The sequence below is a fragment of the Pteropus alecto genome, unplaced genomic scaffold (assembly GCF_000325575.1).
Source record: "Pteropus alecto unplaced genomic scaffold, ASM32557v1 scaffold103, whole genome shotgun sequence".
NCBI lineage: Eukaryota > Metazoa > Chordata > Mammalia > Chiroptera > Pteropodidae > Pteropus > Pteropus alecto.
Window position 1 is genome coordinate 7,091,153 of NW_006436288.1, and position 1,623 is coordinate 7,092,775.

Genomic DNA, 1,623 nt, shown 5'->3' on the forward strand with positions numbered 1-1,623 from the left:
ACCCCCGCCCCCCACAAACCCTGCCCGAGGCTGTACTTCCTTCTAGTCATCTCTAGATTCTCACTGCTTGTTTTGGGTTTGGGGGTCGCCCTGTTAGATGGATGCTCCTCGGCCCAAGGGACCAGGGAGAGGCGGCCGCGGACTACAACTCCCAGCGTGCCCCGCGAGGGGGCGGGACGTGGCGGAGCGAGGCCAGGAACAGCCACCCCGGCTATCGGTGAGGCGGGGAGATCCGGCGGCGCCGAGCTGAGGTGGCGAAAGAAGAGGTCCCGGATGTGGAGAAGCTGGGGAGAAGGCGTGGGAGGAAGATGGACTCGGTGGAGAAGGGGGCCACCACCTCTGTCTCCAACCCGCGGGGGCGTCCGTCCCGGGGCCGGCCGCCTAAGCTACAGCGCAACTCCCGCGGCGGCCAGGGTCGAGGTGTGGAGAAGCCCCCGCACCTGGCGGCCTTAATTCTGGCCCGGGGCGGCAGCAAGGGCATCCCCCTGAAGAACATTAAGCACCTGGCGGGGGTCCCGCTCATTGGCTGGGTCCTGCGTGCGGCCCTGGACTCGGGGGTCTTCCAGAGGTGCGCATGTGCGAGAGTGGGCATCGCGGACTGGGCGGGGGTCCGGAGTGGGAGCTGGGCCGCGGGAGAAGCTGGGGCTTCTGGGGCGATTGCTCCTGGAAGGGGTGTGCAAGATCAGGGGTGTCTGGGCCCCAGCTGAGAGCCCAGGGAGGACGGGCTCCAGCTTCTTCCTTGTTCTGTAGCTGCTAATAGTCATGACCTGGGACAGTTCCTGTCCCCGCCCTTGAGAATGCCATCCGTAAAAAAGGGAAATTTTCTCTTCTCAACCTTCTCCGCCGCTCTTGTTGACGTTACAGGTTAAAGGAGGCCACTCCTGTGAAACGTGTGCGATTATATGTGAACTCTTAGACAAGAGGCCATTGGGGTTCCACTGTTGCTCTGCGTCTGATAACCACTTAGTGCTAATTGATCAATTAGGGAGGTATCGGGTTCATTGATGGAGTGGGGTGTGAAGGCTTTCTAGTTTCAGGTTGGAAATCTTTTCCTGACCTTTGAAAAATACTCAAAGCTATCTGCCTGTGAGTCAGCACAATCTAGCACTCTCTACGTTTATACATAGGTGAGAGATTGGGAAAGCGTATAGCTGGCTGTTTTCTATGCTTGTAAATGATTTTATCATACCTTTGGAACCTTGGCTGCCCTAAGGACAGTTTTAATTGTGCATCATATAGAGACATTGCCATATGCCATGTTGATTAGGAGTTACAAGCTGATGTCATCCATAAAAGAAAGGAGACAGAATTCTGTGCCAAGAATGAATTTACACACAGTAATTTCAACCTAATTATGTTTTAATTTGTTATTGTGGAAAGTAAATTATTTTCACCTTTTGATGTTCGGGTTTTGGTTTTGAAAGAGATGGCTGTTTTTGAAGCATATTATGCACACTAATATATGGATAATTGATTTTCATTTAACCCATCTTGTTTAAATTTATACCAAAAATGTAAAAATTTACTAATTTCTTTAATGTTTTAACCCAAGGGAAGCCTGGGTGGAGCGAGGTAAATAGGAGCTGGCACCCAGAAGATAACACTACTGTAATAGGAAATGTG

At 52.2% G+C, this 1,623-nt stretch overlaps 1 protein-coding gene across 1 annotated transcript in view; it reads left to right on the forward strand.

Moving 5' to 3' along the window:
* The first annotated feature begins 193 nt into the window (after positions 1 to 193).
* Positions 194 to 1,623, forward strand: part of CMAS (cytidine monophosphate N-acetylneuraminic acid synthetase) — a 16,280-nt gene continuing 14,850 nt past the window's right edge. Inside the window, 1 exon segment of the mRNA XM_006912679.3 lies at positions 194 to 568. Within this exon segment, the coding sequence (XP_006912741.1) occupies positions 309 to 568 (260 nt within the window). The 5' untranslated portion in view covers positions 194 to 308.